This window comes from Canis lupus, unplaced genomic scaffold (assembly GCF_011100685.1).
Source record: "Canis lupus familiaris isolate Mischka breed German Shepherd unplaced genomic scaffold, alternate assembly UU_Cfam_GSD_1.0 chrUn_S466H627, whole genome shotgun sequence".
NCBI lineage: Eukaryota > Metazoa > Chordata > Mammalia > Carnivora > Canidae > Canis > Canis lupus.
Window position 1 is genome coordinate 18,130 of NW_023331398.1, and position 14,804 is coordinate 32,933.

The 14,804-nt window shown below is 37.1% G+C and overlaps 1 protein-coding gene across 1 annotated transcript; it reads right to left on the bottom strand.

Annotated features, from left to right (window-relative positions):
- Positions 1 to 2,870: 2,870 nt before the first annotated feature.
- Positions 2,871 to 13,407, bottom strand: LOC119879231 (pantetheinase-like; the record flags this gene model as incomplete). The annotated part of the gene is made up of 5 exons (XM_038589618.1): positions 2,871 to 4,673; positions 5,599 to 5,769; positions 11,436 to 11,797; positions 12,238 to 12,529; positions 13,213 to 13,407. Coding segments are annotated over 5 exons (1,203 nt in total), but the record flags the coding sequence as incomplete, so codon positions are not given.
- Between the last annotated feature and the right edge of the window lie 1,397 nt (positions 13,408 to 14,804).

Consider the following 14,804-nt stretch of genomic DNA (forward strand, 5'->3'; position numbering starts at 1 on the left):
CTATCTTATTAATTCTTTCAAAGAACCAACTCCTGGTTCTGTTGATCCCTTCCACAGTTCTTCTGGTCTCGATTTCGTTGAGTTCTGCTCAAATATTTATTAACTCTCTTCTTCTGCTGGGTGTAGGATCTATTTCCTGTTTTTTCTCTGCTTTATGTGTAAGGTTAGCTTTTGTATTTGAGTTCTTTCCAGTTTTTTATGGATGCTTGTATTGCGATGTATTCCCCCTTAGGACTGCTTTTGCTGCATCCCAAAGATTTTGAATGGTTGTATCTTCATTCTCATTAGTTTCCATGAATCTTTTTAATTCTTCCTTAATTTCCTGGTTGACCCTTTCATCTTTTAGCAGGATGGTCCTTAACCTCCACGTGTTTGAGGTCCTTCCAAACTTCTTGTTGTGATGTAGTTCTCATTTCAAGGCATTATGGTCTGAGAATATGCAGGGGACGATCCCAATCTTTTGGTATCAGTTCAGACCCGATTTGTGACCAGTATGTGGTCTATTCTGGAGAAAGTTCCATGTGCACTTGAGAAGAATGTGTATTCAGTTGAGTTTGGATGTAAAGTTCTGTAGAGATCTGTGAAATCCATCTGGACCAGTGTATCATTTAAAGCTCTCGGTTCTTTGGAGATGTTGTGCTTAGAAGACCTATCAAGGGTAGAAAGAGCTAGATTGAAGTCACCAAGTATAAGTGTATTATCATCTAAGTATTTCTTCACTTTGCTTATTAATTGGTTTAAATATTTGGCACCTCCCACATTCGGGGCATATATATTGAGGATTGCTACGTCCTCTTGTTGGATAGATCCTTTAAGTATGATATAGTGTCCCTCTTCATCTCTCACTACAGTCTTCGGGGTAAATTTTAGTTTATCTGATATAAGGATGGCTACCCCTGCTTTCTTTTGAGGACCATTTGAATGGTAAATGGTTCTCCAACCTTTAATTTTCAGGCTGTAGGTGTCCTTCTGTCTAAAATGAGTCCCTTCTAGACAGCAAACAGATGGGTCCTGCTTTTTTATCCAGTCTGAAACCCTGCGCCTTTTGATGGGGTCATTAAGCCCGTTCACATTCAGAGTTACTATTGAGAGATAAGAGTTTAGTGTCATCATGATATCTATTCACCCTTGTTTTTGTGGATTGTTCCACTGAACTTCTTAAAGGGGAATTTTAAGAGTCCCCCCTTAAAATTTCTTGCAGAGCTGGTTTGGAGGTCACATATTCTTTCAGTTCCTGCCTGTCTTGGAAGCTCTTTATCTCTCCTTCCATTCTGAATGAGAGCCTTGCTGGATAAAGTATTCTCGGCTACATGTTCTTCTCATTTAGGACTTCCTTTTTGGAAGTCAGTTAATGTCACCCAAAAATCACCAGATGAATTTTACTCAAATATTTATTATAGTATTTTTTAAGAAAAACACCTGCCACAAAAATGTTTATTTCAAAATGCTGTATTGCTGGTATGGATCCCCGCTCTCTTTTCCAGAAGGGCATGTTTTGTACAGCATTGGGCAATTTCAGGGCTATGTGGATTGTCTACCAGTTGAGAGATGCTTTGAATTAAAAAGTGTTCTTCATTTCACTAAATTGTATAATGTCAACAGATTCTTCTCTTACTGAAAAAGAACACTTAAGGTCAGATTAATTACATGATTTCATCAATGTGATTTTCTGATTTCCAAACTCCAGAAGATTTTCAATGTCTGATGGTTTCACTATCAGTTCATCACCAGTGCTTCTCTAAGAGGATCTAGTTGAGTCTTGGGGAACCTGGCTAGCTAGATATCCTTAACCAGGTAACCATTTTGTATAAGATTCAATTTGTGGTGGAAATACAAAAGAAGGGGATTGGAATTTGTATTCGTTTGCTAGGGCTGCCATAATAAAGTACCATGGATTAGCTTAAACAACAAAAATTTATTGTTTCAAGATTCTGGAGGCTAGAAATATAAATCAAATTGGTATCAGCAGGGTTGATTCTTCTGAGGGCCTCTATCCTTGCCTTGTAGATGTCCGTCTTCCTTTGTGTCTTCATATAGTTTCCACTCTGTGCATGTCTATGTCCTAGTCCTCTCTTCTTACAAGAACACCAGTGATATTGGTTTAGGGTCCACCCTAATGCTGTCATTTTACCTCTTTAAAGACCCTATCTTCAAATATAGTCACAGTCTGAGGTGTGAAGTTCAACTTCAATATATGAATTTGAGAGGGCACAAAATTCAGTCTATGAGACTTGAAATATATTGTTTGGATAAACTAAAAGAGCAAATAAGTAAAATCATTGGAAGACTTAAAGCAGAGCTGAATAAGAGATATGTTACAGTACAAGTGGGAATGGATTCAAATTTATAAGTGACAAGGCTCAGAAATTGTATAAGAATAATACAAGAATCAGGGGCACCAGGTGGCTCAGTCAGTTAACCGTCAATTCTTGATTTCGGCTCAGATCATGATCTCAGGGTCATGAAATTAAGCCCCACATCGGATCTGCACCAGGTGAGGAGAATGCTTAAGATCTCTCCCTCTGCTCCTCCCTCCCACTCATGTGCTCTCTCTCAGAAAGACAGAGAGAGAGAGAGAGAAGAGAGAGGGAGAAGGGGAGAAGGGAAGGGAGGAGGGAGGGAGGGAGGGAGGGAGGAGGGGAGGAGGAAGGAAGGAAGGAAGGAAGCCGGAAGGAAGGAAGGAGGAAGGAAGAAGAAAGAAAGAAAGAAAGAAAGAAAGAAAGAAAGAAAGAAGAAAGAAAGAAAGAAGAAAGAAAGAAAGAAAAGAAAGAAAGAAAGAAAGAAAGAAAGAAAAGGAAAGAAAAGAAAAGAAAAGAAAAGAAAGAAAGAAAGAAAGAAGGATTCAAGAATCAATAGCAACAAAACAGTAGTTAATCATGGAGAATTTCCATGATTCCATGTGTGTATTAAAAGAGCATCATGAATTATGCAGAGGAAATAAAAATTACAGTTAAAAAGCATATCAAAACTATCATAAAATACATACATATGGCTTAAAGAAATCCAGAATGAACAAGTAATCAGAGCTGGGTACAGATGTAGTAAATACCATTTTGAAAAAAATAGATTCACTACTTGTAACATTTAACTTTAAGAAAAATCACTTTGAAACAGGCTAGTAAGTTTGCCACAGGGGAAATTATCAGATAGTATGTTCATATCAGTAGTTCTCAGTTGATTTCCAGGAAAATTTTGAAAATAAAAACTAATATGCATTCTCTCAGAATTTTAGAACATATTAAATGCAAAAAAAAACAAAGACTTTTGTGTATCTTATAGTAAATAAATATCAATCATGTTCAAAAATTATCTTCACTTATTTGGGGCATTAATCTACTTAGCACATTTGGTTGTAAGTTAATCAGGGTAATCTTTTGTGTGTATGTGTATCTGTGATGGCATATCATACAAAGCAAATAAAACGATCTTATTCCTCCTTTTATGAAAGAATTACAAGACAGACACTTAAGGCAATTTGCCCACTGAGATGTTTTAAAGGTTTTCAATACTAAACTCCATTGTTACTTAACACTTCAGAGCAGGAGTCAACAAACTGTTTCTATTAAAGGCCAGGCAGTAAATATTTGCAGCTTTTCTGGCCATAGGGTCTGTGTCATAACAACCCAACTTCAGCACCATAGCATAGGAACAGCCATCAACAATACTTAAAGAATGCGGTGTGTTCAATCAAGCTTTAGGTATGGAGACTGAAACTTGAGTTTCAGATCATTTTCATGTGTCACGAAATATTATTCTTCATTTTACTCTTCTTTGGTTTTCAACCACTTAGAAACTTTCTTAGCTCACAGGCTTCACAAAATCAAATTCAGTAAGTGCTTGGTTTAGAACCACCCTATTAATATGCTCGTAGGCTGATAAAATAGGCAAAACACTACAGACATACTGAAAAATGTGCAAAAATGTGAAGAAGTGCTAATAGATTCCTAGGTGCAAGCCTAGTTGCCTTCTAGAGTACATTATTGCTAGGTATGGAGCCAAAACCAATTTGCTAAGGTTGAGTTCACTGATTTTCTAACTGAAATATGCATGGTGGCTAAGCCATGAGAAAATGTTTACACTTTAGACAATCAGAAGTAATATAACTTTAGCAATAAATATATCACACGTGCTTTTATTGTGATAGTCACACAGTTATAATAGCTAGCACACATACCAGACCCAGAAACTTGCCTAAGGACTTTAAATGTATTCAATTATTTAATTCTCACCCCAAGAAATCCTGTAAAATATGGGTAAAACTGTTACTCTCATTTTATAGCATTTTACTTTCAAAATTATGTCACAGTTTATCCGGCATCTATTATCTGGGGGGGGTGTGTGTGTGTGTGTCTAAAAAACAGTGAACTATATATGAAAATATACTTGTATTTGCTTGTACAAGAGACCATGACCACTGTTATGGTCTTCATTCTTTTCTCATCCATCATTTTTTAAATTACACAAAATAAAAGAGAACAAATGAAAATATTCTACCAACTTAATGAGCACACAATTGGTATTATGACTAAGAGCATTACTCCTGGTACTTGTGACCTGGGATCTGATGAAGCCTTTAATGTCTGGTCCTTCTCATATATTCTCCCAAACAGAGTCACAGTCAAGAGGGGTCCAGATAGCGGCTTCATGCTAAACAACCGTCCATCACTTGACACCTAATTAAAACACAGAGGAGTTGACTGAGTCTCCCTGTAAGTTATACCACCCCAAAACAGCTTCTAAAATTCAGTACAACTAGGTGAAGAAACAATAAAAATAATGTTGTTGAAATGGTATAGAGTATAAGAAGAATCAGAGCCATGGAATCAGCACTGATTCATTTATTATTGAAATGGCTATAATCAAGATCTTATCATTTACTTATTTGAAGAAGTATTCCATGAGTCGACAAGCCTAAAGCAATGGGTTTGTGAGTATCTAAGAGAAATCTGGTCTAGTCCTCTCAGACATAATAGGCTCCTCCAAGTGGACAGAGGGGATTGATTGAGGGGATTTGAGCTGAGCCTCTGCCATCTCTGCCACTCACTCACCACAGTCTCCCAACCTGTTCATTGTCCCTAATGCCCCACAGTAGCTGTTCCTACAAGGAAGGGGGAATAAAAGCAGAACCCACAGGAATGTCAAGGGAAGAATATGGCTGGGCAGAGCTTGTATGTTAAGGAAATATTTCTGGACTTTCAAAAAAGTGATAGCTTTCTTGCCTATTTCAGCCATTGTCAGATTCTCTCTCCTCAGCTGTTCCTTCTTTCTTTTTCACTCATGAATCACAGAAGGCCTTCCCCGCACAATGAGAGGAATTCTCTTTAACTTTGCTAAGCTATCACTGCCCAAAAGCTGAAGAGTTTCCCTCTGGTGGGGCCAATCCTGAAACCCTGCTTGAATCTTCTTCCTATTCAACAGATCCCAAACAGCTCAGCCTCTTTCCAATAGTCTCCACAATAATATATAAATATATTATTTAATTTATATATATATATATATATATAGTGTGATATTTGTAAACATTTAAGAAGGTTTTGTGCTCAAAAAGTGTTTCCTCTTACATAAAATGAATTGTCAATATTAAGCAAAAGTTCTTACCTGAAATTCTCCGGGTGCAAGCTGAGTTTCACTTAGCAACACCTCAGGGAAAACATACTGGGTTCCAAAAGTACCACTGAGGGAAAACATGTCAAACCTGGTAGAAGCAGTTTCAACTGCACCACCACAAGTATGTACATGTGCTGTTTTACACTTCAGCAGAGTACAAATCTAGGAAAGTAAATGCAAACCAGTAAGCCTTAAGCATATACCCTCCAGAACTAGAAATCATATCTATGCCCCTTTGTTTGATAAAATACTTTTTTTCCATTACATTAATCCAGTTCATTGATACATAGCTACTTCAGCTAGTAATAAAAATAAAGGACTTCAGACCCTACCTAGTGCTTTCTGCAACTCACAGTCAAACAGATTAAATTTCTTAAAGAAATGATCAGACACCTCATCTTTAGCTGTGAACAGCTGTACCCTCATCATTCTCAAGCTAGCAATGCTTTTATAATCAAATATTCTATTTTTTAAAGGATATATCTAGACACTATAATCTCTACATTTTTGCCTATTTGACACAATAAAAGAACTTTAAAGTTGTAATGAACCCTAGAGTTGATCTAGAGGCAATCCCTGTGAATTGGAAAAGTCACATACGTTATATCTAAGTAAGAACTGACACAGTTCTCACTGTACTACATAGTTATACTAACTACACTGGCCTGCTACATACTTATTGAATGTAAACTTTAAGTATTGAGTCATCTCTCTGTGCAGATGCAAAGTCCTCAAAAGGAAGATCCTATTTATTTAACTCTATCTTGCTGCATCTTCCAAGTCTTATTTCAAACCACCTTCACCTCCTGCCTGACTAAAGTGGTCCCCCTGCTTCTACTTTTGAAGTTGGAGAATAAATGCTTTAGAGCAAATGTGTTAGATGGGATACAATTAGATTTCAGGTTAAGGTAAAATGAATATATGCTCCTATTTTATTTTCTTGACATCTTACTGAAACCAACATTAGGTTTTTGTTTGCTTGTTTTTTTAAGACATAAACTCACAAGGACAGAATGGGAGGATAGATCATGGTACAACGTTGGAAGCTGGGGTGGTTGATGCAGAAGAGGCAAATGATTTAGCAGACCTAAATAGAAAACCGAGTCCTAAACTGGCAATGGGAGAGCCAAGAATCAACCCTATCTACACTGCAGAATACTCAGAAGATTCCATTACTGGAAGCACTAAGTGCCCCAGGAGCCAGTAAAGTACTGGCTAAAGTAAGGAAAATTTGTGGGAAGTTAAGGATGCCTCAGATACTGAGTCCCCCATCATGGATGTGCAACTGTCCTTACCTTCCTCCCATAAAAGGTGGAGCATTTATTTCCAGAAAGGGTAAAGCAGATTATGTTTAGTGGAGGTTTTAAATAACCTAGTTGAAGGGGATTCATGAATGAAACCTAGTAAATGTTGTGACCATCTCCTTCCCCCAGGGCCACATCCGGCAAGGTCATTGCTCCCACCTGGCTCTCTAAATGCTGCCAACAAATAATTAATCCTTTAGAAATAAAATTGCCAGATAAATACAGGAAAGGAGTCTTGTTAAATTTGAAGTTTAGATAAACTAAACTACCAAAAATAGTTTTCAGTTTAAGTATGTCCCAAATATTGCATGGAACATACTTGTATCTTTTAAAATATTTGTTGTTTACCCGAACTTTGAATTTACCAAGCCATCTTGTATTTTAGTTTGCAAAATTAAGCAACACTATTAAGGAAGGGAATTAGAAGAATTTTAAAACCTGAGTAACCTGACCCATCTCAAGAGGAAGTCTCCAAATATACTTAACTCAGGGATTTCTTTAACAAAGGGCCTGGCTAGTTATTCTCCAGTGAAGCTTAAAATTGGCAAGTATCACTCCTATGCTCAACTTTTCAGTCAGTTTTTGGTAATGTTAAAGGGTAACCCTATCTATGAGGAAAGCTTCTAACATGAAAGGGAGAGCAAAACAAGTAGATAAAGGAAATTTGAGGGGAAAAGAAAGTATTTAAGGGGAAGAAACTCCAAGGAAAAAAAGATTTCCTTAATAGCCTCAGAGAGTTAAATACTGTATCCAGAAAACATCAGCAAAAAAAATACAAACAAAAACTCATAAAGGAAAAAGTAATTCTTCAAAAATAAAAACATGTCAGCAAAAATAAAAGACTCAATGCAAGCCTTGGAAGATCAAGAGGAGAAAAACTCTCAGAAAGCAAATGGAGAAAATGAAAAGAAATAGCAAAGAAAAGTTTAAAAAATTAGAAGACCAATCCAAAAGACACATGTCCCCGATAACAGGAGTCCCAAAAGAAGAAATGGAGGGGAGGAAATTCTAAAAGATTTCTGAGAAACCAGGAGGAAGAGGGATACATATACAAAGGATCAGGAATCAAAATAACTCAAGAATTCTCATTGTAGGAATACAATGACCTTGATTTCCATACCTAGGGATATACTCCATTAAATATGAAAAGAAAGGCATTTTCAGTCTTTTAAGTTGAAAACATTTCATCGCCCACTCACTCTCTTCCCAGAACTTAGAACAAAGGAAGTGTGTGGTATTGTGATTTATAGTAAGAAATATATATTCGGTCTTTTTCTAGTTCCTGACATAGAAGGCCCTAAAATCCTTGGAATTTCCTTAGTGATAAGAGGGGAAATGTGAAAGGAGGCACTTTTTTTATTCATAATGAGCCTCTTTCCACCACACCTGAGTGCATGTTAATGATGAGATTTTTGGAAAGCCTTTAATAACCACAGAATGGAAATGGTTACCATCTGGTAAGAGAGTTGGAAATGTAAGCCTCATCATTTACACCCCCATCTCTGGGGAGGAGAGAGGAGCTGGAGGTTAAATTAATCACCAATGATCAATGATTGAATCAATTGTGTCCATGAAATTAAGCCTCCATAGTTACTACTAAAGTATGGGGTTTAGAGAGATTTCAGGCTGGCAAACAAGAATGCCATATTTACATGCCAGGAAGGTGGCACAAGCCAAAATCTCCATGGGGACAGAAACTCTTATGCTTGGGACACTTCCAGATCTTGCCCTATGTATCATGTCCTCGATTGTTCGTATGTATTCTTTAAAATGTCCTCTGTAATAAATGGTTAGTAGTACATAAAGCACTTTCCTGGGTTCGATGAGCCATTCCAGAACATTAGCAAATCCAAGGCAGGGATATGGAAACCCCTGATTTACAGTCAGGTCAGAAAGCACCTAGACTTGCCACAAGTCTCAAGCGGAGAGGGGACTAGACTTGTGAGACCAAGTCCTTACTCTGTGGACTCTGCACTGGCTCCAGGTAGATGGTGTCAGATGTAGGCTGCTCCTTCTCCCACTCTTCCTTAACAACTGCTGTAAATCTTTATCCAATATTTTACCATCTTCTACTCTAAAAAATGATACAAGCACCTTCTTTACCCACGTCCTTAAAATTCACTCTAGAATACTTGGAAAATCTTTGTGGCAAGATGTGGAGTTATTGTATCCTTATTTCCTTTAATTTCTCTTCTCTCAGTTAAGAAATAGATTTCGGTGTTAGAGATTTTTCTAGCATTAATTATCATCACAGTTAGACTATAAAAGATTATGAACATAATACCAAAATCCCTCATCCTCAATCCCAAGATCAGACTTCTCTAAAAATAAAGGCTTTGTAGCATTTGACATTGTGACCTAATTTGAACTAATATAAGGCTATTCTGTTTTTAGTTAAGCTATTTAGGGTAAATAGTCCCATGTTTTCCATCAGTCATATTAACATGTTTGATTTGGGGTGCTGCCCCAGATTCTGCTGGTGATATTGGGTACCATGGCTCCAGGTGAATGTTCCATGAATACTTCAAACCAACATCCAAAATGATCTGAGCATCTCCCCACTGCCACTCAATCTGCTCCCACTCTAGCATTCTGATCTGTCAGAGCATTATATTCACCCAGCTACTCTTGCCAGAAACCTGGCACACTCCGGTTGCCTCATTCTGCTGTCCTATTCTGTATCAAATTAACTACTAAGTTAAGTTTTCTAAATATTGCTTGACTCCAAACCCTGCTCTTATTCCAACATAATCTTGGTACAGGTCCTGATAGGACTATGCTAGTAATCTAAGTAGCCTTTTTGCCCTAGTTTCATCATGCCACAGTGATCTACTCAACAGCAGATCTGATAACATCATTCCCTTGCTGAACACCTTCCAACAGAAGACTGTCACCCAGAAAATAAAGTCCAAACTTTAGGAATGACTGGTAAGATTCTGTCAAATGTGATCCTGCCTCTAGGTTCATCTTCCACCAACCCTTGTTTCTTACATTATGCCTTAATAACAATGACCTGCATACCCTACTTCTTGACACATCCACACACTTGCTCAAATTCCATTCTGTCTAGAATTTCCTTCCACTCTTTTCATTTGGATAAAAGCATAAGTCTATATATCATGTCTCTGGAAACTTCCCTGAATCTCCAGATTAGGCCAGGTAGAGCTTGTTCGTATTCCTACAACAAAATGTGGATTCTAAGTTCTATTACATGCCACCTGTATTGACCTTATTTATTCATATGTCTATCCCTGCTACTAAATTCTTCAAGAGAAGGGCCTTTACTTATTCATCTTCATATCCAGTAGCACTGAATATATACCTACTATGCAGTAGGCACTAAAATAAATGTCCAAATGAGCAAGCATTGGTAAAGTGTTTGTCATATAGCAAACAGAATATTGTACAATGGGTTTAGGTCCAGCACTCAATAGTTTTCAGTCTTAAATGAGTATGTGGATAATTTCACATAATATGTCCTTGATAAAGCTGAGCATGGATGTCTGAAGTACCTAGACCAGGTAGGGAGGTGGGAGTGGTGCTACAGAAAGTGCCAGGGCAGCCTTCTTGGTGAAGACAACACTTGAAAAGCACTGTGAATGGTGAATAGGTGGGGCCATCATAGATAAAGGAAACCACCTGTGCACACATGCATAGGGTCTGCAGATGCCCACACAATGGGGAAGAGGAAAGGTCTCAATATGAGAGAAACCGAGGGCACATGTGAGAGAAGTGAGAGAAGACAATGGAGACTAGGAAATGGCACATGTCAAGAATTTGAGTATGTTTTGTTAAGGAATTTGATTTGCCCACTAGAAGACAGTGAGGAATTTTAAGCAAGAGAATAAAATAATCAGAAATGGCTTTTAGTAATTTTTGTAACTAGAGTACAGGAAATGGATTGGATGGGGCTGAAATGTCAACAGGAAGCCTTGAAATAGGATGGGAGCCAGTTTAGGGAAGAGGAGAACAGAATGAGAGGAATATGAAAGTTGTTTGCTCATAGGGGTCACACCTCACCAGGCTATAATAGTTCCCCCTTTAATGTTGAGGGAAGTGAACTATCTACTACATATCTCAGAGGTCAACTGTCAATGTCTCCAGGACATACTTAGTGTCAAGCTCTTAATGAAACATGCAATGATAAGCTTTAGTGGACATATCAAAAAAAAAAAAAAAAAGGATAAATTTATTCAGGAAGGAAATAGGAGAGGTTAACAACCATTAAAGTCATCTGTAACTTAATTATTATATCATTTTAAATACAGGTACTGTAAATAAATCTTCTGCCTTTTCTCTAGCCAGTTTCAAATCAGACTGACAACTAGGATTTCAAGTTTTAGCACATAAAATTCAAGATGCCCAACTAAACTCAAATTCAAATAAAATTTTTAGTGCACATGTATCCAAAAAATTGAGGCATGCTTATAATAAAAATAATTCATTGTTTATCTGTAATTCAAATTCAACTGGGGGTCCTGTATTATATCTGGTTAACTTCCCTGTGACCAAAACAATAATTACCTGTAAATAATACCTCCCTTCGACAACATGTAGTCCATCAAACGCCCCTAGGGCATAAACTTCATCTGTTCTCTTTTCAGACATCTTGTAGCTTAGATGACAGCAGAGTTTTTTCTGACAAACTGTGTAATTTCCTGTGACTCTTGTGAGCTCCAAGAAGGTGAATTCATCAAAAAAAGCAGTACCTGTAAATTCCTGATTTTCTGTTGGGAATGCTTTTATACTACTGGCATAAGAAGTCCAATTCACCACGATAGGGTGATGTGTATAAGAATCCAGTTGTGAGAGGAGAAGTTTTCCCTCTTTTGTCTTCATATCATAATGAAATGCTCTTGGAGAATCGGGTGCATAGATGCCACTTCCTGAAAGTGATGTTGGAAATAGCATTTAAAATAGAGAAGTGAAATGGAATTGCGTAGTTGTTAGTGTTATTTTAAACTCACATTATCATTTACTCTAAGTTATATGCATCATTAATTATAGTAAAATATATTGAAAAGGACAACAAGTGAGAAGAAATCAAAGTATGATACTAAGAGGCCAATAAGAGAAACTTTCATGTAAGAAGTGGTGAATTTTTGAAGGGGAAAAAAAAAGTATACATATAAATGGAAAAAAAAAAAACCTAAATAAATCTACAAAACAATTTGGATTGAGACTGATTCTACAGTATGTCACCAGCTAGATATGCAAAAATTAAGAAAATATTATATTAAGGAGTATACACGTTAGCTAGAAAAAATATTTTTTCTTGTACTTTTTTGATTACAAAAGTTTGTAAATTTTAGAGCTTACACATTACCTGTCATTCTTTTTGAGGGGTGATGTATATTGGATGCAAGGAAGTTGACTCCCATGCCCATTGCCCAAGCTGAGTGGAATTGAATAGCTGATAAATGTGGCAAAACATTCATCCATGCTGTTGGGAAGACTATGGTATCCACATGGAAATCTTTCACCAGAGTAACAGCAGGATCATAGAAGAGTATATCAAAGCATGTGAAAACGCCAAATCTTCCAAAGATGGTGTCAAAAGTCACAACCTCAGGTTTCTTGGGTACATTGAATTGATTTTCACCCATGAAAAGGTTGTGCTGTAAGAAACGGAAGATGAAGTGGGTAAAAGTCTCTTTTCAGAAGTTGGCCTGGGTGTTACTGTGCCTGAAAATGTGCAAGCCAACATCTCTTAGTGCCAATTTAATCCATGACCACTGTCTTCACAGGGAAAAAAGTGTAAGAGAATCAGAGATTACTACAACTGATAGGAGCCTTTGGTTCAATATCCACATTTTATAGATATGTAGAAGGAAATCCTTAATTATTAAGGCCCTCTTGAATCTTAGAAAGACATAGGAGTGAAATAGATAACTTCTATTTGCCAAGAACACTTAACTCTTTTCTGTGGAGAAAGAACTTTCTTTGCTTCTTTCTCTTCAAAACCAAGTCTATCTGGTAGGTAGTTTTTCCTTCTAGTCTTGACCCAATGCCAAGGCATGTCTTTAAAAGGACAAAGTCTAAAAGGCAACATTATACGTCAATGCAGGTACCTCCTGCTGATTTTCATACACTTCCACAGATATATTCCTGTGTTCCTAAATGCATAGGAAGCCTCCTGAGCCTCTTCATAGGAGCTTACCACACCTAATCATTACTTACTATGCTTTGTCTCTAGTCTGCTTCTGAAGTATACTTTTTACCAACACTAATTATTTTTCTTTCTTGTCCACTTTATTTTGTTAAATACTTAGTAACTGAACTGTTTGCAAATTAATTTTACCTTATGGTAGCGTGCCACCAGTTTTCCCTGAGAATCAAACACCACATCAGTGTTGTATTGATAACGACCATCGAGGGGACACTGAGAGTCACTGGCATTGCATGGCTTCTTATCTCCAATATTAGCTACAACGTAGATAGAGTTGTCCTTGGCCAGGCAGCTGAGTCTTTCTTGCACTGGGGTGTAGCCAAACCTGATATGTGTTTATTGGAAAAAGAAAACAAAAATGAAACTTATCTTTTAATAAAATTCAGAATTATGTTGTCTAAACCTATTATGTTATATATGTGAAAATAAATTCTAAATAAAATCATAGAAGGGAAGGATTAAAACAAGAATAGATTTCAGAGGAAGTACATGCTTGTGAGAATTTGGTTGTAGGAAACTCTTCTAGGACAAGATTATAGGCCATGAATTTTTTTCATCAGAGCATTTGTCATCATATATAATAATCATGTATTCATTATGTGTTTGTCTTAAGATGTGTGTCACATCTCATGGATATTTGGGAGCAATGATACACATCTTCTGTTCACTAACCCTGGCAGAAAAGAGGAATAAAAAAATATTTCAAGTGAAAGAATGAAAACTTGGAATTTACAATTCCAGATGGCAGAGTAGGAAGGACCAGGAATACATCCCTCCACCTAGATAATATTTGTATCAGCAGAATCTAACCTATGCAACTATTTTGAAATTCTGAAGTCTACCCCAAGGCTTGTAAATTCCAAGGGAAGGCTTGGAAGGCAAATTGCAACTGCAGTCAATTTCAGCTCTTAGCTCAGCAATGGCTACCCATGCTTTACCCCACATCCATGCAGGTGCCTGGAGCACCATGCAGGCAGCTTATTGGGACCAGGTTGGACAATAAAAACCCTGTCCTCCAAATATCAGGGATCTGTGTTCTGATCACTGATAAGAGCTTCTGATCATGGAGGTACAGACACAAGGGTAGGTAGCCATTTTTGTACCCCATTACCACCACAACTACCATATTATTGCAAGTCCTTCCCCTACTAGCTCAAGTAATTTCTAGAGGATTTAAAGAGCCATGGTTGTCTTCTCTCTCCCTTCCGTAATTTTGTCCTTTTTCTCTTTTGGGAGTCAGACATTTAAAGACTAGGACATAAAAAAGCAATAATATACATAGGAGAATTTAGAAAGTCAACACATGTGGTCAGGGAAAGACACAGGCTAAGAAAAGCCCTCAAAAGATCTTAATTTTACACCTCAAGCTTATGCCTAGAACAGAAACAGCCTACAAGAATCAAAACAAGCAAACTAACAAAAGGCACTAAACCCTGAGGAAGGGGAAGAATTTGATGTCCAGAATGATCATATTTAAGTTTCAAATATCAATTTATCAACAAAAAAATCACAGGCATGCAAATAAACAAGAAAGTATGGCCCATTCAAAGGAAAAAAAAAAAAAAGAATAAACTAATAAACCTACAGAAATCATCCTACGGAAAGACCACAGGGCAAACCTACTGGACAAAGACTAAAACAACTGTCTTAAAGATGCTCAAGAATTAAAAGCAAGTGTAGAAAAAGTCAAGAAGATAACATATTAACAAATGGAAATATCAGTA